The sequence below is a fragment of the Micromesistius poutassou genome (assembly GCF_964030765.1).
Source record: "Micromesistius poutassou genome assembly, chromosome: 12".
NCBI classification, from domain to species: Eukaryota; Metazoa; Chordata; class Actinopteri; order Gadiformes; family Gadidae; genus Micromesistius; species Micromesistius poutassou.
In genome coordinates, this window is record NC_140282.1 from 1,219,697 (window position 1) to 1,244,344 (window position 24,648).

Consider the following 24,648-nt stretch of genomic DNA (forward strand, 5'->3'; position numbering starts at 1 on the left):
ATCATGGCCCTGTATCATGGCCCTGTATCATGGCCCTGTATCATGGCCCTGTGTGTATCATGGCCCTGTATCATGGCCCTGTGTGTATCATGGCCGTGTATCATGGCTGTGTATCATGGCCCTGTATCATGGCTGTGTATCATGGCCCTGTATCATGGCCCTGTGTGTATCATGGCCCTGTATCATGGCTGTGTATCATGGCCCTGTATCATGGCTGTGTATCATGGCCCTGTATCATGGCCCTGTATCATGGCCGTGTATCATGGCCCTGTATCATGGCCCTGTATCAAGGCCCTGTATCATGGCCTGTATCATGGCCCTGTATGGGGCATGTATTTGCTCTATGCTGGTGACCAGAGGTGGACAACACAGGGCTGAGTTCTGTGAACGCCCTTTCCCTGAGGCGTGACTCACATGTCGCTGAATTTCTGCTGATAATTGACTTCCCTGGTTTATCGCCATGGGGACGGAGGCAGACGATGCCAACGTGGCTGTAGCATGTAGCCTGTAGCCTGTAGCCTGTAGCCTGTAGCCTGTAGCCTGTAGCCTGTAGCATGTTTTCTCCAAAACCAACTGGCACTGATGGACCGTTTTTGATGAATCTTTGAATGACTGAATGACTGAAAGAATGGTTTCATGACTGAATGGCTGAAGAGCTGAGTGCCGTTAAGATTTGGTGATGAGTGATGGTTGGTTTGCGACGGTTTGGTTAACGTTTTGTTCTCAGCCAGGCATGTTTGCTCTGGACGTCCACTCTGGGCCGCTCTGTCGTCACCGTACCCCCGTCTGCCGCTGGCCACCAGTTTAAATATTGAGACGGCACAGAGCCCTTCTAATTACCAGAGCTCCGATATGAAACAGATATCAATTATGGCCGGTGGAAAATGAATCATCCAAAATGAGGCATCACCCAGTGCACTTGTGCATTGACCTTATGAAGACAGTGAAGTGATGAAAATGGGAGTGTGGGTGTATAGATTATTACTCCAGTGAGTTTAAAAACTAAAAATGTATACTGCGAGGCCTAGCTCCCAATACATATATCCACCATAAATGATTCCCACCCAAGTCTACTACTTAGGGCTACCTTTAGTGTTTAAGGAACATCTCTGAGTAACTTATGACCATAACGAAATCCTGCCAAGAGCCTAAACTTTCAATCACAACAGGCGGACATTCAGGCTCACACTGAATCAAAACCGGTGATTAGTGGATTAACAACAGGATTTAAAGGCAGTAAAGAAAAAAGCAGAAGCAGAAATACGGAATTAATGGAAAGGACAAAGGAGATGCGGTTATCCGACGAAAGCAAAACCTGCAAAACAGCAGTGCCTCAGGTGTTCACATGAAGCACACGCATGACGCACAAACAATTCAACGGGGGACACAAAAAAACAACAACAAAGGGTTTGAGGATCTCCTGTTAACAAAAGCTGCCTTTTTTCTTGGAGGCTTCGACTGCAGTGTGGGTTCAGGTGTGGACTGGAGGGAGGGGGGGCTGACCGGGCCTGTGGGCGGGGGGGGGGGGGGGTGGGTGGTGGAGGGTCCGACCGTCCTTACCCCTGCGTGCGGCCATCTGCAGAGCCTCCTCGATGCGCTGCACCTCCCTCTGCTTGGCCTCCTGCACGGAGCGCTCCTCTTTGGCCGCGTCATACTTGATGGCTTTAAATAAAGATTTGTACGAACGTGAACACAGAGTAAAAGGATTGGGAGACTCTGTAAAGAGTTGAACATGAGGAGTAGAAGAGGGAGCTTGAGTACATGTTGAAGGGTCAGGTGTACATCAATGAGGTATTAGTAGGCTTAATATAATATGAATAATAATAATGATGCATCAATTGTCTATGAATCAATTGAAAAAAAAAAAGGAAAGCTCTGTATATGGAAAGATGTGTGTTAACTATAAAACTGATTTATTGTGTTGTAATTGTTGTAACTATGTGTTGTAATTGTTGTAACTATGTGGGTAAGAATCACAGATAGAAAGACTGCAGTTATTACAAATAAATATATTCTCAATAATTTGTTCCACAACTACCATTTGTTACCATATTTCATTATTTATTTTTAATTGTAGCATAATGATGCTCCGCAAAACACACACTTAAGTGACTTTCAAAAGTTACTTTGAATATATTTAAAATACCTCCTGTAAATATACACCTTGAGACTACAGCTCAATCACGTCAAAATCAACAATAAAATCGTCAACACAAGTCTGTTGAACTGTCTATGTTTGTATCTGCTTTCAAATCCAAATATATACTCTACATGTATATGGCTATTGCTTTTCTTTCTTTTTGTGTTTTCAAAATACACGTGATGATCATAACAAAAATAATTGTTTTATCATTACATATCTCACCGATGAGATGTTTGTTTTATGCTCTCTTTTTTTGTGTGAAGTTAAATGCAGAAAACGCATCTATTTTTAGATGTCAATCCCCTGAGCGAGCTGCATTATTCACATCTATGAATGAGAGCCGAGAACAGACCTTTACGGCTTGGCTGCTAGGCAACCAATATAGTCATGGTGACCTGTTGAATGACGGTGTCGTAGCCCGCTCCCGAGGGGCCGTCTCAATACTACTCTTGTTCCAAGCACCAAAGGGCAGAAACTATCCCTAAATAGGGACTAAAGAGAGCTTGACCGAGGTGTAACGTTTAACACCACTTACAAGAAGTACGTTGAAAGTGAACGTTGAAATTCCATCCCTAGTTTACACTGCATACGCTACTACTGTGTCAAACCCTTTCAGAATGCGTGGGAACCACCGCCTGCCCGGGTCGGTTACAAAACGCTGGCCAAAAAAACCTGTTTTGGGAAATATGTAGTACCTAGGTAGCGTTAGTCAGAGGGAAATAGGTGGACTTACTTGTTCCTGGAACAACTAGGAGATACAGACCGTCCAGAGTGGCTACCACCGCGTCGTTGTACAGGTTCTTCCATGGGATCTTCAGCGTCAGCTTCCCTGAAATAAATACATCATAGTTTTATTAATTCAAAGTATACTTCATATATTTGATGGATGTAACATGTTCACGTGAAGGCATTTTGAAATAAGAGCTTAACAGTGGGAAAGAAACTAACTGTTACACGTAGACAGATATATTATAATCCTTCATTTTGTATAAATTTCACAACATTTTAAACTGCATTACAGTTTCCCCTAACCGCTTCCTGGCCTAGACTCATTCGATACAACCAGGCCTTGTTGGTACATTTACAACCTGCAGGTAAACAGATATTTATTACACCTTGCGTTTACTTTTCATTAACGTGTGCAAGGCAAGGCAACTTGAAACCTTGGGCTTAGCTGACGTATACCAACCATTAGCCATGCTAGAGTGCAGTGAGACCTATGATACAGAGGGGGGGCGTGAACAGGTAATTCTCTATGAGCAAGTCAATGTCAACAGACAAAATACCTCTTAAGAGCCAGATACAGCACACAGAACCACCACGTGTACTGATGTCACACTTAAAGGCCTTGTGGAACAAACGTTCAGCAAAACCTTGCTCCTGTCACTTGGCAACTACTGCTTCGGTTTCCATGCAAAACATAAAATATCAGTTTAAACAGGAAAAGTTGTTGTTGTTGTTGTTGTTGACCTCTTGGTTAGTTAGTAGAGCAGAATGATTGAATCTGTGGTGAGATTCCCGCTTGGTAATATTTTACTGGATTACAATGTCATTAAAAGTCCTGGCACAGGTACTGTATGCTCTAAGGCATGTGAAATTAGTGTCGTGCTCTGCCAAAACACAGATAGGTGGAATCACAATTTGAGAACCGGTACATCCAGAAAATCTTGTATTCTTTTTTTAATCAACATACACCTGAGAATAACTTATTTGGGCCTTAAGACTATTAATAGACCATACAAGAGTCATGTGCATCTAAAATGACTTCAGAAAAAAAACTGAACCATAGTTCTTAAAAAGCCCGGGTTTAACTTGGGGGGGATTCTCAAATACTTTAAACCATGTTTGAGGACCACAAATAATATATTTAAAAAAATGTTAACTACTAGCCAACTACTTTCTATTCTTCTTTCGATTCTTTAGAAACCAACTTCACTTCAATGAGTACAGTTCAGTGTAGACAGTAAAAGTAATACAAGCCGACTGGATGAGTCATCAACCAGGAAATCCCAAAACATGTGACGACAGCCGGTCACATGTTTGACAAAAAAGGGTATTTCCTAAAAGATGAATTATTTACTATACAATATTTTATATTGTCTAGATATTGAGTAACTTGACTCATTTAAGGCCAGGTTCTGGTTATCTGGACATGTGTGTGTGTATCTTGTTTATTCTCACAGTTAAGAGTCTATAAACAAAACCGTTGCTGATACACTATTTACTCTCATTGATAGTCGGTAACTATGTGTAAAGTGAACATTTCATTTTCACTAGCAATTCAGTGAGCACTGCCATTTCAAGTGGGCAACTCCTTTCACAAACGCTGACATTAAATTAATCTCAAAATTGTACAACAGTGCATTGCAGATAAGAGCCTCATCTACTGTACGTTTGATTGACACTTGGTCGTACAATTATATAACAACCTTATTACTGGGGTCAGTTTAGTCATCCATTCACATTGTTAGGAACTCCTCCCTACCACCAGGTCTTGCTGAACAAGCTGAACAAGCTGAACAAATACATGTAAGACATTGCATGGACACAAACACATAAGCTAATATAGCCACAAACATGATACTTAACATGTGATTATATATGCTCTGTTTTGCACTTACCAATTTGGCCAGCTTTTATTTTGAAGGGCACATCAAATTCACTCTGTAAGAAAATAAAAAAAATACTATTGTTTACAAAGATAGCGTACGGCACATTATTTTTTATATATATATGCCCTCAAAACAAGAGGTTTTAGTAGGTTTTAGTCTCGCGGGGTAGTGTGTGGTGAGTCACATCGTTTGTTGAAGGTTTGTGGAATGTGTAAGAGTACAGAGCACGGTCCATACATCTGGTCTATGATGGCAGCGATCATAAGAAAGAAGATCGTCAACAATACAAGATCACCTCATTTGTAATGTCTCTTGAAAAGTAATTATTGGGAATAGATGGTGGTCAGTCATTTCCATCCTGGGAGATGTTTTGAGTACTTACCAAAGCATTTTCCTTAACTCTGAGATTTTCAAGAACGACATTTCCTGCAAAAGATAATAACAATGTAGTGAAGATGGAGGTAACAGGTTCACTCAGAGATAAGGTTTCAGCGTCTTACTTAAAAGGTCAGTGTAGCTGGACAAGGGGTCCAGAAGTAGCATAGCAAAGTGAAATCCCTGTAATCCCCTTCCATGGCAGGGACAATTATGTTCGTGTTACCTTTGGGATATTGACATTGCTGTAAAACATAGCCCTGTACGGGCTCCAATGGCCCAAATCGTAGTCAGCATTCTAAGACGCATAAATGTAATATAATTCATGTCAATAAAATTGATGCATTAGAAGAATGGTATCCAACTATCTATACAAATAGAATCTCATATAATACTAATAATCTGAATTTCGAAGCATCTGAATGGTGTCAAGGCAATGCTTTTTAAGCCTGCTATATGTGGGGCTAGAAAAGATAGTGGTTGTTTTAAAGAACAATGAGTCATAAATCAACTAAATACTGTATGATAAACCCTTTTCTGTAACATGCTGGTGAGAGTGTTTAAATTTGGTGTTTGTAAGAAAACATCTAGGCTTGACTATTTCACCAGAATTCAGTGAAGATAAGAAGCTATCTACTGCTGCATCAGAAGGTAGCAGTCTTTGTGGTTCATGCTGCTTAAATTGAGTGGCCTCAGGCTAGGCCTGGAGTTGTTAGGCTGTGGCCCGATTAACTCCTCAACGCACAAGCCTCCAAATATGTAGTCATTGTTAACAAGAGCAGTGACATTTTAGACATTTAAAACCAAAACAGGTTGGACCTGCCCTATATCAAGTTCGCACTAGACTAGACACTCTTCACATGGAAGAGAGCTATTCATGCATTGAATTGACTTTAGAACTAGGTGGATCTACGTTATTACCCAGATTATACATTCAGTTCATACAGACGAAGGACTTGGTCAACACAACCAGTGACCATGCTTTCCTTATCAGCAGCACAGACAAAGCGCATGTCATTGGTTCTTCTGTTTACTAGCAGCCAGCCCACACAGCGCCCCTCAGGATGACAGCAATAAGCCATACGGTATCTAGTTTAGTTTTTAATGTCAAACGGGTCTGTCTGCCTTGATGTGTTGCTGACAATCTAAAAACAATGCCTAGAATAAGACGTGCGGTCAATTGCCTTAGTTAGTAACGCGTCTCCCATCATGTCTTCATGACATTCCCCACCGCATACGAGGGGCGGGTCGCAACACATCGTAAGATTGTGCAGATGAATAGATTTAGAGTTGCATTAATGCATGATACAGCAGAATTGACATGTCTCGTTTGCGGACACTGTTGACACCCACAGCTCAGAGCCACTCCGTCGTAGTTTCGTTCCCTGCTGGCTGCTCGACTCACCTCCCCAGATGCCGATCTTGAGTTGCGACTTGTCCAGGTTCTCCACATAATCTCCGATGAACCTGTTCAGCAGATCACTGACCAGGGTTTCGAACACCATGGTCGTGTGTGTGTGTGTGTGTGTGTGTGTGTGTGTGTGTGACGATGCACTACCCTTCGAAAAGAGTGTGCGCCACGTTCAGCGAAGCGATGTCTTCGCGTTAATCTCTGTGTTTTCCGTTGACAGATAACAGGGTTAATACTGGAAGTCTGAACGACGAGCTCTGGGCTCGATTGTGTGACGTGTGTTCGATTAGCTCGGTCTGCCGAGGCGCTGTGTGTGTGTGAGCGCGTCGTCTCAGGTTCTCCACGATGAGAGGGTGTGACAGAGGCTTTGATGCATTGGTACCAAAGGTTAACACCCCATTTGACCATAAGAATGAGATATTTCAGACACTATCCCATGCTGGTATTTGATTTATTAATATGGAACTATTTACCGCATGATTACAATTAAACAGGAGACGATGAAGGGTACAATAAATAATGTACTATTTTTGAGAGATGATGTGAGATTCCCTTTAAATTGTTGTTATTGTCATTGTGTATGTGCATGTCAACATTTCAAACACAAAGACAGATTCTCAATTTTGTTTTTTAATGTAAATTTTTTTTTTTTAAGTTGATATCAAAAATAGATACATAGAAAATAGCTACAAATGATTTACTTTTAACGTCCTTATCCAGACAGTATGCTAGGAAGCAAAATCTCACAGTCCCCTAAAATGTAGTCCCTCTTCATGGTGGACATCTTATTCACCACTTTGAACCGCAGGAACCAGTTCCCCAGATGCTCCTCACAGACGCCGTCAAAGAAGAAGTCCTCGTTGAAGATGGGGTTGCGACTCCTCTTGATCACCGTGCTGCGCTGCTTCTGCACCTTCCCCGGCAGGAGGCACACACTGATGCTGCAGTTGATGCTTTTGGGGTCCACCGAGACGGCATACAGCCCCTCCGCGCTGATCAGCCTCACCCTGAACCTCTGGTTCTGCGGGCAGTACTCCGCCGCCAGGCGGAGGTGTCCCTCTCTCCCTACGGCCACCAGGTGTTCCCTCATCACCCTCTCACGGCACAGAACCCCGTCCGTGGAGAAGACGGGCGGGGGCGGGGCCAGCCCGAACACGTCGGCCGGGGTCAGGGGGGGCTCCTCCGCCGGCCCGTCCGCGGACCTCCGCACGACGTTGGGGCTGCTGTCCGTGGAGCTCCCCTCGTCCGTGGACAGGGAGTTGTTCCGCGAGAGCAGAGACCTCCGGCCGGCCCGGGAGGCCAGCCGCTCGTGGCCCAGGGCTTTGAGGAGGTAGGACCTGGGCGGGGGCCGGGCCAGCAGCGGGGAGCTGAAGGGGGAGGACTCTGCGGACGAGGTGGCGTCGCTGTCCAGCGCGCCCTGCCTGTGCAGGCCCATGGCCCGGTGCGCGGGCAGCCTGGAGCCCAGCTTGTGGAGGCTGAACGCAGAGCAGAGGGGGGGTTTGGGGAAGCCTCCGCCGCCCCCGCCGCCGCCGCCCCCGCCGCCGGGGGCTCGGCTCCGGGCCGGGAGCAGCGGGAGCCCGCACGCCGCCGGGTCGCTGTGGAACAGAGACTCCTTGCGCCGCGTGTGGGGGCTCTCCAGCAGCGTGCAGAAGCCGTAGCAGGTCTGGGCTTTGGCCAGGTGGGGCAGGGACAGCGCGGCCTGGCTGCGGGGGTCGGCGTTGGTGGTGCCTCCTTCGTCGCTGAACAGGGCACAGGGCAGCTCGTCCACGTTCTCCACCTGGATGACGTGGGCTTTGAAGGCCTCTCTGGCCGGGGCGGCGTTCTCCGCCGTGACGCCGTTCACAGTTCCCTTGACAACGGGGAAGGGTCTGCTCCAGTCAGGGGCCCTGCCGGGCTCCAGTTGGGGGCTCATCTTCGGAGGGATGAAGAACTTGGGGATGGTGCTCGGGGTGATGATGTTGGGGCACAGAGTGCGTGGTCTCTTCGGCTGGGCCGCTCTCTCCCCGAACATGACCTCGGCCAGACGCAGGCTGTACTCGGCTGGCAACGTGAAATGGTTCTCATCCACAGACTCCCTGATCTGCTCCAGAACCCACATGGGTCGTGAGTCCCAGGGCTGATTAATAAAATAAAAAATGAATAAAAAACAAACAAGTAAAAAAAGTTAAGTGAAATTATTATTCATGGTATACACTTTTAAGTTCAGTCTACCGCTGTAGTTTAATAGCTAGAAGTAAAACATAAAATGTAAATACAATAACCAGTAATAATATATATAGCCTATATATATTAAAGAATAAAAAATATAGATTTAAATACATGATAGATAACTCAGCATCCTACCTTGGAAGCAAATAAATGTCCGTTTGGGTTTTCCAGGATCTCTTCCCAGCGCTTCTTCCTCTGGTTGACTGGCAGCAGGTTCCTTGTCTTCCCGCGGCACAGGAAGGTCTGTGGTTGACAGGGAAAATGGCATGTTGTTTAAATAGACCTGTAGTTAATGAGGGGGTGGGGGCTGTTTTCTCTGGTTCTCTCGCAGAAAGCAAGTATGACGTAGAGGGACTACCAGCTCGACTGCAGCGCCCCCTGGGGGTGAACACCTGGCGATATCCTATTCGGTGACGCGTGAATGTGTAAATGGCAGGTAAAGCATTAATGGTTTGTTATAGGCTAGTACTGATATATGGTTATGAAGGCCTTATGACATGCCATTTTTACCTAATTAATTTCCTATTATGAAGATTAAGTGAAAGCAGGAGAATACAGGCCTCATATTTACCCTTCAGTAGGCTAATTGTCTTATCTATTTTATTTTCTAGATCCTGGTTGTAAATAAGAAGTGCCATACATGTCTGGTTCCTATGTCCAAGATGAGTTGTGCTCTGAGTTCTGATGATCCATCTACACGTTAAAGTTATTTAAATTTTCGTTTTTTACAAAAAGTACATTTGTCAGAAGAAGGTCAGTTATAATACAACCCATCAACTAGCACGTAGCTTAAAATGACCTGTACATATCTGAAGTGATATGCTGAATGATAAAGATTTCAATAATGTTATAATTTAATCACACACTATAACTTATATATTCTTCAAATAAAAAATGCTGGCCGACGCTTACCTCTCTCTCGGTTTACATGCCATGGGGCCATTTTGCACTTCCATATTTCTTCAGCCTCAGCCACAAGTAAATGACCATTTACTCACAGCCAGGCTCGCAATCTAGTTACTAAAATAAAACTCTCAATGGCCTTTTCAGATTTTTTATTTTTTGTTTATTTTGCGTTTTCCTTCCATCTAGTGGACAGTAAGAGTATAACTCATTGCTGTATTTCATTTTCAGTCCCACAGATGGCGCAATTCCCAAAAGAATTAAGTTACAGAGTGTTAATCTATTGGCTTTTATTCAGCGCTATATCAAAAAAGAGGTTAAAAAACACTGCTGGTTAACAATGACCTCAAACCTCAACCGATGACAGATGACACTGTTGAGTCTATTATTCACTGTTTAACAGCATCTCACGTCGGTTATATTACATCTTCATTTGGACAAACCTTTATTAAACATGCTGTATATAATTAATTTAATTCATATTCAAATGTAACATAAATAACAACATAATAACAAGCATAATAACATAATAACAATCATAAGCTCTCATTAATTATTTTGCCTGAAGTCAATGTAGGCTGCACACACACACACACACACACACACACACACACACACACACACACACACACACACACACACACACACACACACACACTGAAGCACATGGAGAGGGTTGGCCATCTGGTTGTGGAGTTGATGGGGGATTAACACTTTTAAGAGGCTTAGATGTAGCAATACACTGAAACCCCACCACAGTGCCTCAGGGGACGGTCTCTGGAGTTTTCCATGAAGATGAAAGTGCATCATTTTGATCTCTGTGGGTTGTGCGCACCAGCATTACTAAGCTCACTAATTACCAGATAACATAAAGAATTCAGCGCTTTGGGTAGCAAGATAAATATTAATAATAAGAAAATAAACTTCAGGTTTACTGAGAAAGACTCCCTTTGAGAAGCGATATAGCGATATAGTGATTGGTTCGAGTCGAAGTAACCTCAACCGTTTTCTGAAATCGGCTTAAGACAGAAGAAACTTCAGACTGATTCATGAAGTGAAGCCCCATAGGGGACTCCATTCAGGCATAGGCTCACACATCCGGAAATGGGAGACTCCAAGTAAAGTCAAGTCAAGTCTTTTTTTTATTATTATTATTCCGGCATTGTCTGGAAGAAGTATTGAAATCGGACAGAGAATTCCATCTGAAGCTTGTTGACACCGGTGCTGACGAGATGACAGCTCTCCGACATGCTTCAAGCAATGGAAAGTTTCACTGTGAATATCCGTAAAAGTATACTTCTTTTTTTTTTTTTTTTTCATACAAATCAAGCATGGTTTGGCCTTGGCCGTGGCCCTGCAGGTGCAACGTGTTTTAAACGACTGTTGTGTCGAGGGTTTCCCTCGCCATTTTTCATCTGTCAGACCATGGGGGGTTGAGGCCCTCCTCCAGACAGTCTCTGGTCACGTCGATGCACTCCACAAACCTTTCAGAAACCTGGACGCGACTCAGCCACCGGGCAGAGCCTCCGTTATAGATTTAAACTGGCCGGTGGGTCAACGTGGAGCGTGCAAACAAGGAGGTGAACTATTTTGACCTTTGTGTCAAACTGGATTTTCAATTATGCTCACAAATCAATTTTTGTTTCACGACTCAATCTGTTTCCCCACCGTCGCGGGCACACCCGTCTGTAGTGATGGCAAACATGTTCTTTACATCGATGCCGTGCTCCTCTCAATGATCAACAGAGGCCTTTGCCACATCTTCCCCTTTAATTGGCTCATGCATTGGCGCTATGCAACAAAGTTTCTCCCGTCACTATGCCACGCAACACTGGCCAGACGTGGGATGTCCTTGGCTTTGTTTGACCGTCCATCAAATAAAACTTGTGCAGGGCCAAGGAACATGTTTGTAATAAGTGAATAGGTTTCCGTGCTTTGCCATGCACACTGCAACGATAGAACGGTGGCCCGATGTTGCTTATTCTTTTCCACTGTACAGAACGTTCTAATAACACTGCTTTTCAGTCCATGCTCTGACAGGGCCCACTTGATTGATTAAGCTTAAGCTGCATCTTAAAAAGTTATTTTGGTGCTGGGTTTCAACACTTTGTTCACAACAGAGTGTACCCTACATATGGGTCAGTCCCCTGTCAAACCAAATCCAAATGTAGCTGGCCAAAACATTTGTAATGGGAACAATATCCGGTACCATTTGGAAAACCTTCAAACCATGGATTGATTGGTGTGCACCTTTACTTCTGTCTCCATCAGAATGTGTTAGAATCGTCAAAATCTAACTTCACAACGTACATTCAGCAGGAGAAAAAAAACAGAACAAACTCCACCTGGTTTTCTTTACTTGAGCGGTTTTCAAAACATTGTTTGGCTGAACAGAAGTCAAGGACAAAAAAACTTGCCATATACAGTGTCCATCAGGAGGAATACCACTTTTCATATTGTACCTGCTTCCTCACAGTTATATACAATATATACAATATATAACTTAAGGCACAAGCACAGTTCACTTTTCACCAATATCTCGCCTCTTCTGCTATTGAATTGCCTTTGCCTTCTTCTGTTTAGGGTCCCGGTCTTCATTTCTGTTTGTCTCATTGCAACATGTCTCACAGTTTAGTGGACGGTAAAGACCTATGTCCACTGGAGCATGAGCAGCCTATGAAGACTGGGGCTGAAAGAGTGTTGTTCCCTTCTCCTAATCTCATCACTATTTCAAAGTGTAGCACAAGTCCAGCCGTTGAGGTTTTTTCCTTTGGATTTTGACACTATTCAAATAAATGTTCACGCTGAAACACAACGTGCAGTCCCTTTTGTGTCATTGCACTTCAAGTTTGCTTCACTATCAGCTGAACAATCAGATACTAACTCTGTTTGTATCAGAGTTCTGTCTCTGCACTGAGAGTTAGCCACAGCACCCCTGTATCATTTTTAATCTGAGCCCACGTTTTTCATTTTCAGTGTTTCTTTCTTTCTCCCCCAGTGGCCATGAGAAAGGCAATTCACCAGACTGAAAATCCCTTCTATTCATATGTTGGCGCCGGAGTGGGTGGTGGAGAAGGTCTCCATGCGTGTGCGCTTCACCTTCTCCACAGGGGGCGGTGGATACAGCCAGTGGCAGTGGAATACCTGGCGGCAGGCCTTGCGGAAGTTTTCGGACAAGAAGGCGTAGAGTATGGGGTTGATGCAGGAGTTCCCGTAGGACAGGCAGTGGGCCGCGATGCGGAAGATGAAGGAGGCGTCCGTCAGGGGGAAGGTGCCGAACTCCACCCACATGGTGATGATGTGGTAGGGCATCCAGCAGATGAGGAAGGCGGTGACCACCAGCAGCACCGTCTGGGCGGTCTGGCAGCAGAAGGAGGGGAGCAGAGGGGAAGGGTGGACAAAGGTTTTGGAAACTGATGCTGATTTGTATTCATTGATTTGTTTGGAAAGGTTTGGTTTGCCAGAATAATGATTAACGTTACACACGTGTGGCGATACTGAGATGTACAGCCAACCTGTCATTAGAAGAAATGTAAACACAAGGAATGTGAAGCATTCCCCAGAGGACTTTAAAGGTCCCATGTCATGACATTTTCACTTTATGAGGTTTTCTACATTCAACATTTCAACATTAATATGAGTTCCCCTAGCCTGCCTATGGTCCCCCAGTAGCTAAAAATTGCGTTAGGTGTAAAACGAGCAGTAGGTATCTTGCTCCGCCTTTGAAAAAAGGAAAGCTCAAATGCTTCGATTTGGGATCTGGCCCCATATGTCGTCATATGGGACCATGTTACCTCCCCTTTCTCTGCTTAGCCCGCCCAGAGAATTTGGCCCGCCAATGAGACAATGAGCTAGGACCATGCGAGCGCCACATGTGTGTGTGTGAATACACACACTGTAACGCAACTGTTCTTTGTTTTTTGGATAACCGTTCTGCTGTTGGTGTTATGGCGCATAACACGCAACACAATAACGCAAGCTTGCATAAAGCATTTGGTGTAAAGACTAGACTGCGTCGGGTTCTCTGATGTCTCTGGTATTTCCACAACGAGATTCGTAGTGCGGGTTATCTCGGCCATGGTTGAGAAGGAATTGAGAACTGCGACATGGAGGAGAAAAGGATTGCCGCTGCCCAGGGCTCCGGCGGGAGACAACCCCGGGCAACAATCCCCTTCTCCTCCATTTCGCGGTTCAGTCTGTACTTAACATTGACGTGGAAGTAGAAGAACCAGAGGCGTCTGAGAACCCGACGCAGTCGTTTGAGATTCATAATATCATCTGGAGGCGCAAACAGCTTTTGACCATGATAATATATATTATATTATATAGATATCTAAATATAATATGATATTATTTAGATATAGAGCTCCAGGACTCCCGCCGGAGCACCCGGAGTGTTCAGTGTTCCACTGTAAACACTAGCGCATGGTACCGTGGCCGCACACCCCCACCCTCCACCTTGACCCGCCTCTAAAAACCGTATGTTTGTGGAGCGCTCATTGTGGGACTGGCTCGTAGTGGCTGTAACTCTGCACCAAGGCTGAATTTCTTGAACGTCTTCAAGTACTGTATTAGGGGCCCACTAACACCTATATTAAAGCATCCATAAAATAGCATGCCATGGGACCTTTAAGGCTGTGAAGAATGACCAGGTTATAGGACTTTCTGACATCCAGCCTCCATTTTGTAGGATAGGATCATTGGAATAATATTCATTGTGTTGGTAGACTTTTGGTCTTTGTCATTAATTGGAAAATGAGTTGTCGTTATCGGAACATATATTGTTGTGTTTGAAATTGTTTTCCCACGTGAGCCACGTTTTCAAAAGATGTCATTAGCCTAGATTACGGTATATTTATGTCGAACAAAGAAATCCCATGATACAGTACATTGTGACGTACAAGCCCTGTTTATATGGACAGTTCACTTTGTTTTCGAATAAAATAACATGTTTCCTGCCAGTGCTCTGCTCTGTTGATGTTCTTCTAAGAGGAATCAATAGCCTGTTTCAACCCATTTTATCCAGATACACTGACGTCAGGGGCCTTAACAACCCCCAAAACCCAGACTCCCTTGATCAATAGACAGCCTGAACAATTTGTAAGACATCTTTTCAAACCACCGCCAGGTTGCCCTGTTTACTTCCTTCTAACCCGGCGAAATCCAGACGGTCAACACACTCAATACTGAATCCCTTTGTGACATAATGGTGTCTCTAAAATCATGGCAGGCAATCTTTGGATATAATGGTGGTCAAACTCTACAATGACGCTAGACAGGCTGTAGATAGTACCTTGGGTCCAAAGAAGCAAGCCTATCCTTTAACAGTCGTATGTGTTCGTTTTGCAGTCAGTCAGTGGAAACATTGGAGGTACTATTGTAAAACCTCCTCCATGGTTGATGGGAACATCAGCATCAGCCGCAGAGCAATAGGCCAGTCGCTGTTTATTTAAAGAAAACGTTCGATACAAACCATCTAAACTGTGCAGGCCGACCACGTGCCTGCATGGGTCCCGACAGTGAGGTGCTGCCGTCTACTCCTGCAGTCTTCTGGAAGCTAGCCATAGAAGCGTTGTGGCCCTGACACACTTTCTCTCTTTCTAAATTCAAGCTTACTTTAAACTTTAAACTTTAAATGTACTCAAAATGACAGGGGTGACTTCATCGAGTCGTGTCTCTCGTGAGGCTGTAAAAGTGGTTCTGGACTGTAAGTTAATTTCACTTGACTAAACTGTTGTACATGCACATATACAATTTCAGACTTGAATAATAACCTTTGAGGCAACTTCATATAGTTATTGAACTTTGCAATTAAATGTTTGTAAATTAAAGACATGTGCACGCATGCCGAATGTATACAGAGAACCTACACTCCCCCTAATGAGTTTACATTGAAATGTTTACATTCATCTTCAGTGTATTATTTCTGCTGACGAAGCACATTAGCGCTTCAAGAGAGTCAGACGACTGATGGAGGTCATTCTGTTTCCAGGAAACGAATCGTCTGATTAAGTATTCTGATCTTAAACAGCGGACATCTCTCTAAACACACACTGCCACGACGAAAAATGATATTTAATGCAGAGAGGAAATATTCACTGTCCATCATATCTAAATATTTATTCTGGTTGCTTTGGTCCTCTTACAGCTGACAAAACTATAAATATTGCTCTGAATGTAAATGCATTGCAGCTATTTGTGCAATAAACAGTGCATCACTTAAGTTAAAACGCTATTATCAAACGATCAAATGTAAAGGCAGTCTGATCAGGTAAATGGGCTCTGTATAGTGTCATACTTCACACAGGGTGGCCCTTCTGGTTACAGACACTATCCAGAAGTCCAACTGCAGTGGACAGAACTGCAGATATGAAGTGAAAATAAAGGAGGCTAAAGGACAAAGGGGTTTATTTTAAAGGGCTTTAAAGGGCTTTAAAGGGTATACGTTTGAATAGAACAGTCAGATATTTCTTATGTGTACACACACACACACACACACACACACACACACACACAGATGTTTAAAGATAACCTAATTCAGATACATTCTAAGAATGGTTTCTTTGGAGGAAGAACACCTCTGGCGTGTTGATGTCTCCTCAAACAACGTTGGGGGTCTAAGGCAACAAAGTCCTTCAGAGTATTCGCGAGGACATGGTGGCCATGTCTCAATTCACAATCTTGTCGGTCGATGTGTCCTCATTCGACTGTTGTCAAATCAGTTTGCATCAAGCAAAGACCGCCGACAAAATCCTAATCTGTTCTTGTCACTCCCATAATTATGTCACGCCAAGGACTTGTTGACGTGGAAGAACTTGTAAAAATATCCCTTATTTCGGCCATAGGACATACAAGGAATGGCAGAACCAGTTCACATTAAAGTGTTTCAACTTGATAACTTAAGTTCAAGTGTATATTATTGAATAGCTTATATATAAATAAATCATATAAAGAAAACGCCCGTCGTTTTTTAGGAATCTGCTTGAAATGCTTTGTGAGACTATAATAACGTGGGTCTTTACTGCCTGTTTAGTTTGACGTGGAATTGAATTAGTCAATTAGTCAATATTGTGGAGTTGATGGACTCAGCTGGCCCCAGTCACACTGATTAGTCTGCGGGGCTCGCTCAGGCTGCACACCTGTGGTGCAATGAGCAATCAATGATTATCTTGATTGAAAATTTTTTTTTTTGCTTCTGCTCATAAAAAAAATCATCAGTTCGATTTGACGGTTGGAAATAGCTTCCATCGCAACGGTCTGTTATTAGTAGCAACGGTGTTAGTCAGAAATATGACACCTCTTATTTTTCAGAAATAAACAAGACTGAACGCCATTAATGGTCACCAAAGCTGTGTGATAAATCAAACTAATGTATAAATACATTCAGAGTTGAAGGCTGTTCATAATAATGACTCGTGGCAAAATACTGCTAAATTTGGTTAATCAGAGTTCCAGAACATCCAACGTCGGGAGAGGAGGAAGGGTTTTACAGTCATCACGTCATACCGAGATAATCCCACCTAAACTGTCCCAGTGGGGTGCTGCCAGGGCAGCAGGGACAAAGAGGGAGAGGTCCTAATGTAGACGGGGAAAGTAACAAAAATCGTTTTTTAAAAAGAAAAACTAAATATCTCTGTTCCGTGAAAAACACTACGTTGGGATGGAACAAAAACAATGAAGGAACAAAAGAAGTGAACAAGTGTACATGATATAGGTGTATACATGTGTACATGATAAAGGTATATATGATGAGACTGATGAGGGAATGAGGTGCAGGTGGGGGGAATAAAGTGATTTGACGAGTCGTGGGCATCAGGGGGAGATGAAACACTAAACAACAAGTGGACAAAGTCAGATCATGACACCAACTTTACATCTACATTCTGGGAAGGATGATTTGTTCACCTCCAATATCTTTAGACTGACAAATACATATTCTATCTCTTTGAGTATGCATACTACACGTTAACAAGAAACGTATTATCCTAGCAGCACATCGTGTATTTAAGCTCCCTGAAATGCGGCGCACAGTGTGGGGTTATACAGTAAGCCTTACGCTAACCCTCTCTCTGAAGCATACATCATATTGACATCAACTGCCGCTAGCCGTTCGCTTATGGGTTTAGGGATGTGCGTTGTAGAACTAATCAGTGGTAAGGCATGAATACATTTAAACCTTGTATATATGTATATGAAGTGACACTATGATAAAGTCATTTGTTCATTCTCTGTAAAAGTTCTCACATTTTCCTCGCTTCAAAGTTTGCCTGCTGCTAAGGTCAGGCAATGTTCTCTAAAGATAAGCTTCGCACACATTGATCATCGGCGTGTCATTTTGGGGACCCGGCTGGTTTGATAAAGAGGTATAGGTGGTTAATGACACCATAACCCTTCTCTTCTCGTGAGTGAAAAAGAGTTTAAAGCTCATCCAGTTTAATCTGACAATACATGAGATGAGAACGGTGACAACCTTTACTTATGACTGCTTTGTTTGTTCCTAATCATGGATTTGTCGTTGTTTTAAATAAAATCTGTTGATGCTACCCATAAATACATATATCTTGTTTATGCCAGAAAGAAAATAAGGAAATGAGTTCTCTCAAAATGTTGATTTACAGCTGACGAATAAATACGTTACCAAATGACTTGTTGAGTCGTATATATCTTGTTTACTTTAGGAGGCGGACACATGGAATCCGGGGCTTGTAATACTTATCACCGCCTAACCAGAAAAGCAAACTATCCACTCGACATTAGGGACTACTGGTCTCCATTAGGGTTTGTGCGCCAAAAGACAGAATCAAAGTGATCTCACAGCGTGTGTATTTGGGTTACACATTAAGGACTCATTATCTCCCTGCCTGGTTACCCCTTCATGCCATTATCTTCAACCCAAGCCCTACCTATCCTCCACAAAAAGGTAACTCTGTTGCCAGTGGTTACGGTGCTGCCCGTCTATTAAAGCTATTAGGGCGTAGGGAACAGAGGGCAAGGAGTGGGAATCAGCTGCAGTCTTATCAGCGTCGAGTAGGGACCATGCAAAGCCACATTAATCCACAATGAGAAACCTAAGTGCAGCCTTTTTGAGCACACATTTGTCTTCATTTGGTAAATACTAGAATACATCGTCTAATTAAACACACTTAATGATTTTGAGAGGCAACAGGCCTGTTTTGGACACACACTTGATTAATCACTTTAATTTAGTTTTGACGTTAATGTGCTGTAGTTCAAAGTTGGCTACACCAGCTCCATTAAATAAATAAGTTCCATTGACTGGACCAGTGCCATTGAATACATTAGTTCTAGCTCCATGAAGTCACTGTGTTTTTGTGACTTCTGGGATATTAACAAAGGCTATTTCGTTATGCACTCCAGAGTGTACAATGGTATAATTGAAGCTTCCATGCAGTATTCAAATCTTCAAATTGCTACTTCAATCCAGACAATGGCCGTTACATTTCAAATGCACTCTGAATAAATGAACGGGCTTATCGCCAAACCTCATGAAGAAAGAAAGAAAGAAATGCGTCACTAACCTTTCTTTTTGAACGTTCAGACTTTTTTGACATATTCTTCAGCTTTTTATGTAGATGAAACAATACCTTTAGGGAAAAGAAAAAAACAACATTAACAAGAGACGGAATCTCACAAGATAAGATACCAATCGAATTACACCAAAAGGAAAAACCGGGTATTATTGGTACACATACATGTATAGTTTAGAGCAGTTTAGTGCAAAGTAAACCTAGGATTCTAGGAATGGAGAGTAAGCCAAAACAGAACAATAATAGTGGGTTTCAAAGACACACACACACACACACACACAAACAGAAGCAGGGTTCTGTTATATAACAAACATAAAACTACATAACACATAAAGTTTGGGAGAGTCAATAACAAATTATCTCAGAACCTTGGGACAGCTTTATGCTTCATGGTAAAGTCAAAGGACATGGTATTTATGATGAGGAGAGGTTATGTATGTCCCCCCATTAGATACTGTCTGTATTGTTTACTTGAATTGTGTTAGTTCAATAGAGCAGCTACACATTAAATAATTATTAACTTATACGGAATAAGAAAATAAGTGGATTTAACAACGACATTATCTCAGGTTATTATGTAACACAAGAGTTTTGATTTGGTGAAGGCTAAACTAAAATCGTCTACATAGCCAGAAATTCGCCCTGAATTAAATCATAGACTACACCAGCATGTTGTCATTTGAGTCAATAATGTAATATAACCGATATTCAATTGTTGTACGCACAATTGATCACATTCCTTGTTTCCCATCTGTCTATAGTGTTGGGGGGACTGATACTGAAATCTGCGATTTCATTACAGTGGCAAACGCCATGAGAAACAAATGGGCAGATTCCTCATCACAGAGATTCAGAATTGAATTGAATTGAAACAAGTCCTTCTGTCTACAACTGCGAATACACATGCTTGAATCAAGATTTCGTTGAGAGGCTGCTTATCCTGGACATTTGCATTGTCCTCCATTCGTGCCAGGGCTAAAGCGCGCAAGAGTGCGTCTACTAGTGCTTTGATGGCACGCACTCACGATTGAAGTGCACAGACTTTGGAAACTAATCCAAAGTATGATTTGTGAGACTACCCCCCACCCAACTCTGCCTATTACCGTGTCACGCCATGACAGCTTATGTAGTGTTTGAACTTATTTTATTTGCACGTGGTGTGCTGAAGCAATGTTTTGAATTTACAAAAAAAGAAGTTATCTGCTCTTTTAGTTGCTCTATATTTGGCTAATTTGTTTATATCGTTTTGAGAATACATGGCTAACTTTGAGATAAGTCTGACTGGCATTTGTTTACTCTCAAGCTAGACAAGTGTAGAAGATATTATGACTCGGCTCAGACAGAACGGGTTCTTATCATATTGACTTCACATCATGCCTCTGTAGTTTAGCTTTGTATGTTGGCGTGAGATGTGTTCCATTCTTTCCCCTTATTTAACCTCAAAAGTCATTTTTGTTTGAGTGGTCAGGAAAGGAAAGCTCTATTTTGTATAGTTAGGCTCCCTAAGGAGATAAGGTAGGATAATAATGGCAACAATGACGACCATAGACAACCCTCTAAAACTAAAGTGGAAGGTAGGCCTACTACAGGCAATTATGTTTTGTTGTTTTGTTCAGTGTACATTCTTAAGACATGATTTACAACGCATGCAATTGGTCTGTGAGATTCCTGGGATGTTAAACCAGTACCGTAATGGCTGGAAAAGGTGTTCCAGTTAAACTACAACGTCTCCGTCAAACTTACCCGGACCGCGGTCCGCCAGTTAGGTAACCTCTGACATAGACGTTTTAACGTTCACTGATTTCAACATTTGCCGTGATTTAGACAAAATGTCGTATAGACATTAGTTGCTGGAAATCGGCTATTAAAACGTGTGATACATAAGCACAGGCAGAGAAGAAGATAGAAAGTCAGAAACATTTTTATCTATTTCCAAACAAGGGAGCGCCAGTCAAGAGTCTCAAAGGGCGCTTCTGGAAAAAATATGGCCATGGATTACAAGGATAATGTTCGAATCTGTCGCTCCAAAGACGTCCAATTGAATCAACAAACGATTCAATGGGAATGTGTTGGCTTCTCTTATTCATGCATAAAAAAACAAGATTGGGTAGTTTCCAATTAGCCTATTTAACACTAGTTATAAATGGTTTAGCAACATTCCTTATTTTCCGTGCGTAAGTATGAGTATACCAAATTCTAGGCAGGGTCCGAAGAGCATTACGCACGGATTTATGACAAGCCCATTTGCCCTTTGGTCGTTTAGCGCATTTATGAATATTCCTCTACTGCTTATTAAAGTCAAATATTAGCTTTGTTTGCGGGCAAGACAGCCCCAAAATACCAAGCCTAATTTCCGTCCTTACCTTTGTGTAGCAGCATATGATCAGCCCCAAAGGCAGCAGATAACCAAACACTAAAATAGTGACTTTATATGTTTGTTTTGATGCACCGATCCACTCCTCCCAACAGAACGTGCTGTTAGGGGCGTCGGGGTGGTTGGTCAAGATCTGGTGCTGCGCCACTGGGATGGCGAAGATGAAGGACAGTCCCCAAATTAGACAAACTCCGGTCAGGGCATTTCTCCGGTTTCGAATGCACGGAGCCTTTTTGGAGTGCACCACGGCGATGTATCTGTCCACCGACATGGCCACAAGTGTAAAAATGCTCACCAGCATACTAACCATGACAAAATAGTGTCCAAACTTGCATATGAACGCTCCGAATATCCACTCAGGCAGAGAGTAAATAGTTGCGTGAAACGGGACGCAAAGAAGCAGAAAGGACAGGTCTGCTATGCTGAGGTTCAGGATGAAGATGTTGGTGGTGCTCCCAGAGCGCTTTCCGGACTTATTCTTGCCGATTACAAATATAACCAAGCTGTTGCCAACAACACCAAGCACAAATATAACTCCGAATATAACAGGAACTACGACAGCCTCTGGACCTCCCTGGTCCTCCTCGGCGCTGAGACCCGTCCTGTTGTTGCCCCATATGTCGGTCCAAACCTCCGTCCCATTGTGCGGCAGCAGCATGTCGACCCCACCACCACCAACTTGCCGTCTCGGGCTGGTGGTGCCCTGGAGGCGCGTCTCTCTCCTGGAGTGTAGAGAGATCTCGCTATAGACGAAGGTCGTCTCTCCGCAGACGACTTGAATTCAGTTGAATGGCTTTCGTTTCCAGAGTCTTATCTGTTTTGATGAGCTATTTTATTGCAGCTGTAGAACACTCAAATGTTATTTATGATGTTGCCCATTAATCATAGATACGCTGACTGTGAACAATCAGATGAAAGAAAAACAGGGTTGTAGCCTTCCGTCAATATATTCGTCGTCGTGTTAAGTTTAGTAGGCTATTATTGAATAAACCTTCATTTCGACTAAAGCGGTCACTGTGTCCTCTGAGCCAAACTGAACCGCGTCTTCAATTTACACAACTTGCAGTGTCTATAATTAAGTTGCACCTAGCGGTCGGACTTGACAGAAATGGATATATAATATTCATGTCTATGCATAAAATAAAGTCTATAATCCAATAAATATATTTAAAAAAATCAAGCTGTGTTGGGAAAAACAGTCTGCCTAGTTACTTGACCAGATAAAAATGAGACGGAGAGGTAATAAAGTCTATCAGCACGAGGGCCTCGGATTTATTGAGTAAAGTAGCAAAGGTAATACTGATTCATAAAGCGTGAGAGATCGAATATTCTACGTCCCCTAACAGCGCTGAGGTCGTCCGGAGCTTCGCCTCCGAGGAGGTTCTGCCTCGGAAGAGCTCCCGTGATTTGGTGCATGAGAAACTTATAGTATCTTTCATGGCCAGGTGTGTGTGCTAGACTTTGTGTGTGTTATCGAGGGTTCTCTTGTCCCTGAGCCTCCGAGTTGTTTTGTCTTTCTGTGTGATATGTGTGGCCTCGCCATCTAGCTGAGGCAGCCTAATATCTCGCTTGGCCGGGTGTATGGGGAACCACGTGGGAGAAACGCCACTCATGCTTCGGACATGAGTATGCCATACACACCCCTCCTAGGGGGTGGCATCCACCCCGGCCTTACATTGCATACATCCCTTTGCCCAATGACACGGAGTGTCCTCCGTAGACTGATGGGGAGAGGGCTCGAGGGTCATCTTCACCCTTGAATGTGTGGTATGTTGTGTTTATTAGATTTGGGCCCAGAGTTGACTATATTCATAATGTAATGTCCGTTTAGGTTATTTTTGCCCATCAGCTGCACAACGTGAAAAACAAGTACACCAAGAACAGCAGCACAGTAACCCTTTCTCTAACCAACATAAGGTACAAGATGCAACACTCAAAATGCTCAAATTACAAAATAAAATACTGCATTTCATTTACAGTGTTGCAGGTATAGGCCAGCATGGTGCAGCCTCCACCACTCAGTGGATCTGTCTCACCATCGACCTCCAGGCCTGCAAGTAGCACTTGATCTCAACTTCAACTTCAATCTCTCTCGGATAGGGCCGCTGGGCCAGGTTGTAGGACATTTGTATTTTTTGCAAAAGCTTCCCAGACTCCACAGTGGGTTCTTTGGTCCGAGAAACTCTGCAGCCCCTACAGCCTCTTCTGTCTGTTGTGGAGGCTCCTGTGTGAAGGCTCCTGTGTGGGTGATGGTTGCCCTTCTAGCACTGACTGAATCTCTCGCTTTGGTTTTGATGCTTCAGATTCTTTCCTGTCATCTGCTATGTATGTCGCTTTGAAACGTGGATCTAGAAAGGACCATGTTTAGAAGGTAATCTTCTGGAGTGACTCTCATTTAAACACTGGAGGACGGCCCTCTCCATGTCCTGTGTCAGGCCTGTGTCGTCTTCAGCTGGAGCCACAACAGTGTAACGGAGACGATGGAGCACAGGTTTGCGTTATGGCTGACGTAATCCTCCGCAGACGGTGTGTCTGTGTACTCGATCAGAGGGTCGTGGGTCTTGCTCATTGGTTCCAAAATATCCATCTCCTGCCGTGTTGGTGCCAGGCACAGGCTTTTCAATCATCTTTAAGGACCTGCGATATGACTTTCTCTTTCAATCACCCTCTTAATCATCCTCTGTCGAGCCTGCCATCTGGTTGGCTTTTCATTGATGAGGCAATGAGGAGTTGATTGTACATTTCTCTCTTTCTTTGTGTTGGAAAGGTCACAATTTCTTACATATGCCAATTGAATGTTCAACAAAGGGCGCTTTCACACTCCCCTCTGTGACAAAAAATATAATTTCCATCTACAGTACCTGGGCATGTACAAACCGAATCCCACAATCACCAGACACTTACAAGATACATTTACATGCAACACCACTACAATCACACAAATAGACACCAGCACATTCATTCAACTCTACAATTACAACTCATTACAGCTCAAAAGTTTAACAACAGTCAAATGTATGTCAACAGGAGTAGTTGCTCAATATCTGTTTTTTTGAACCATGGGAAAAAAGTCT

The 24,648-nt window shown here is 43.2% G+C and overlaps 3 protein-coding genes across 3 annotated transcripts in view; all 3 read right to left on the reverse strand.

Annotated features, from left to right (window-relative positions):
• Positions 1 to 6,754, reverse strand: part of LOC311356081 (intermembrane lipid transfer protein VPS13C-like) — a 44,871-nt gene extending 38,117 nt beyond the window's left edge. Inside the window, exons 1-5 of the mRNA XM_084475861.1 lie at positions 6,536 to 6,754; positions 5,138 to 5,181; positions 4,765 to 4,807; positions 2,877 to 2,972; positions 1,561 to 1,662 (exon numbers count right to left, since the gene is read on the reverse strand). Of these exons, the coding sequence (XP_084331987.1) occupies positions 1,561 to 1,662; positions 2,877 to 2,972; positions 4,765 to 4,807; positions 5,138 to 5,181; positions 6,536 to 6,635 (385 nt within the window). The 5' untranslated portion in view covers positions 6,636 to 6,754. The remainder of the gene's footprint in view (positions 1 to 1,560; positions 1,663 to 2,876; positions 2,973 to 4,764; positions 4,808 to 5,137; positions 5,182 to 6,535) is intronic.
• Positions 6,755 to 7,253: 499 nt separating this feature from the next.
• LOC311356048 (C2 calcium-dependent domain-containing protein 4C-like) lies at positions 7,254 to 8,934 on the reverse strand (the record flags this gene model as incomplete). The annotated part of the gene is made up of 2 exons (XM_084475832.1): positions 8,885 to 8,934; positions 7,254 to 8,657 (listed from the first exon to the last, which is right to left on the reverse strand). Exon 2 carries the CDS (start codon positions 8,637 to 8,639, stop codon positions 7,254 to 7,256), a length of 1,386 nt encoding a protein of 461 aa, XP_084331958.1. The 5' UTR covers positions 8,640 to 8,657; positions 8,885 to 8,934.
• Positions 8,935 to 12,694: 3,760 nt separating this feature from the next.
• galr1b (galanin receptor 1b) lies at positions 12,695 to 22,232 on the reverse strand (the record flags this gene model as incomplete). Its single annotated transcript, XM_084475825.1, has 3 exons — positions 12,695 to 13,012; positions 19,192 to 19,257; positions 21,564 to 22,232. 3 exons carry the CDS (start codon positions 22,230 to 22,232, stop codon positions 12,695 to 12,697), a joined length of 1,053 nt encoding a protein of 350 aa, XP_084331951.1.
• Between the last annotated feature and the right edge of the window lie 2,416 nt (positions 22,233 to 24,648).